General features: G+C 41.9%; 1 protein-coding gene across 1 annotated transcript; it reads right to left on the bottom strand.

Moving 5' to 3' along the window:
• Positions 1 to 255: 255 nt before the first annotated feature.
• On the bottom strand, positions 256 to 1583 carry LOC107109984 (zinc finger protein 665-like; the record flags this gene model as incomplete). Its single annotated transcript, XM_015410693.1, has 1 exon — positions 256 to 1583. A coding segment is annotated over one exon (1190 nt), but the record flags the coding sequence as incomplete, so codon positions are not given.
• Between the last annotated feature and the right edge of the window lie 340 nt (positions 1584 to 1923).

Genomic DNA, 1923 nt, shown 5'->3' with positions numbered 1-1923 from the left:
TCTTCCTGAGGAGGTCAGGATGGTTCCCACTCTCCTGGCTTTCCGCACATCAAAAGTAAATTATTCCAGAGAGCTTTCCATACAGGCAATAGGGTAGCACTGTACAAAGTGATTCACAAAATTACTTAAATTATGAAGCCAGAATACCCAGCTGATACAGAATGCTGCAACTTAATTATTATCCAGGGCCAGGCATAGAACACATATCATACATAGCTGAGTAAATCCTATGGAAACGTTTTAGGCTACTGGTTCTTTTCATAGTCCTTGTTACCTACAAAGTCTTTCAGGGCCTACATCTTACAGATCTATGGGACCATTGCTCTCCTCTGTATGAAATCTTTGACGGGAAGTAATATGTATACTACTCTTGAAGGTTTACCCACATTCCAATCATTTATATGGTTTTCTCCCTGTGTGAATTGTTCGATGGGTAGTAAGGTGGGATCTCTGACTAAAGCTTTTTCCGCACTCCAGGCATTTATATGGTTTCTCCCCTGTGTGAATTCTTTGATGGGAAGTAAGATTCTGACTATGTCTGAAGCTTTTTCCACATGCCAGGCATTTATATGGTTTCTCACCTGTGTGAATTCTTTGATGGGAAGTAAGATTGCCACTCTGACTGAAGCTTTTTCCACACTCCAGGCATTTATACGGTTTCTCCCCTGCATGAATTCTTTGATGGCTAGCAAGGCCTATATTTTGACGGAAGCTTTTTCCACACTCCAGACACTTATATGGTTTTTCTGTTGTGTGAATTCTTTGATGGATAGTAAGAGTTGAACTAGTCTTGAAGCTTTTTCCACACTCCAGGCATGTATATGGTTTCTCGCCTGTGTGAATTCTTTGATGGTGAGCAAGGCCAGAACTCCGACGGAAGGTTTTCCCACAATCCAAGCATTTATATGGTTTCTCCTCGGTGTGAATTCTTTGATGGGAAGTAAGATGTGCACGAGTCCTGAAGTTTTTGCCACACTCCAGGCATTCATATGGTTTCTCCCCTTCATGAATTTTTTGATGGGAAGTAAGATGTGTAGAACTCCAGAAGCTTTTGCCACACTCCAGGCATTTATATGGTTTCTCACCTGTGTGACTTCTTTGATGGAAAGTCAGTTGGTTACTCCGCCTGAAGCTTTTCTCACACTCCAGGCATTTATATGGTTTCTCCCCTCTGTGAATTCTTTGATGGGCAATAAGGCAGTCATTGCGCCTGAAGCTTTTTCCACACTCCAGGCATTTATATGGTTTTTCCCCAGTGTGAATTCTTTGATGGGAAGTAAGATATGTACAGCTCTTAAATTTTTTCCCACACTCCAGGCATTTATATGGTTTCTCCCTTGCGTGAATTCTTTGATGGGCAGTAAGGCTACCTCTCTGACGGAAGGTTTTTCCACACTCCACACATTCATATGGTTTCTCCCCTGTGTGAATTCTTTGATGGGAAGTAAGGTGACCTCTCTCATGGAAGCTTTTCCCACACTCTAGACATTTATATGGTTTCTCCCCTGTGTGAATTCTTTGATGGGAAGTAAGCTGTGTACTACTATTGAAGCTTTTCCCACACTCCATGCATTTATATGGTTCTGAAAGAAAGAGAAACCGAGCATGGACATTGTGAAAAAAATGGAACACAAACAGAGAATGAAATACATTAACTCTTGTAGAGAGTGCATGAGTTAAAAGGCTTGTCATCTAGACACACTTCCTTGGGAATGAGGTCCTGTACCATCCTACACTGCTCTGACAGAACAATTGTTTGTGGCAGAAAGAGAGAAACAGCATTTCTCTGGGAAAGCTTCCCTGGCACACAGTGCAAATGAAAAGGAGGTGACAAGCCAGTGAGGTGAGTGAAGTAGATCACAGATAGCTTATACGCTTTTCTCAGGTCAATGAGGAATGTTAGAAGAGGGTTTTAGCTTGACC

This window comes from Gekko japonicus, unplaced genomic scaffold, assembly GCF_001447785.1.
Source record: "Gekko japonicus isolate JY-2015 unplaced genomic scaffold, Gekko_japonicus_V1.1 scaffold6140, whole genome shotgun sequence".
Classification (NCBI taxonomy): domain Eukaryota; kingdom Metazoa; phylum Chordata; class Lepidosauria; order Squamata; family Gekkonidae; genus Gekko; species Gekko japonicus.
Note: the sequence above shows the minus strand (reverse complement) of the source record. Positions and strands in the feature narration are given on the sequence as shown.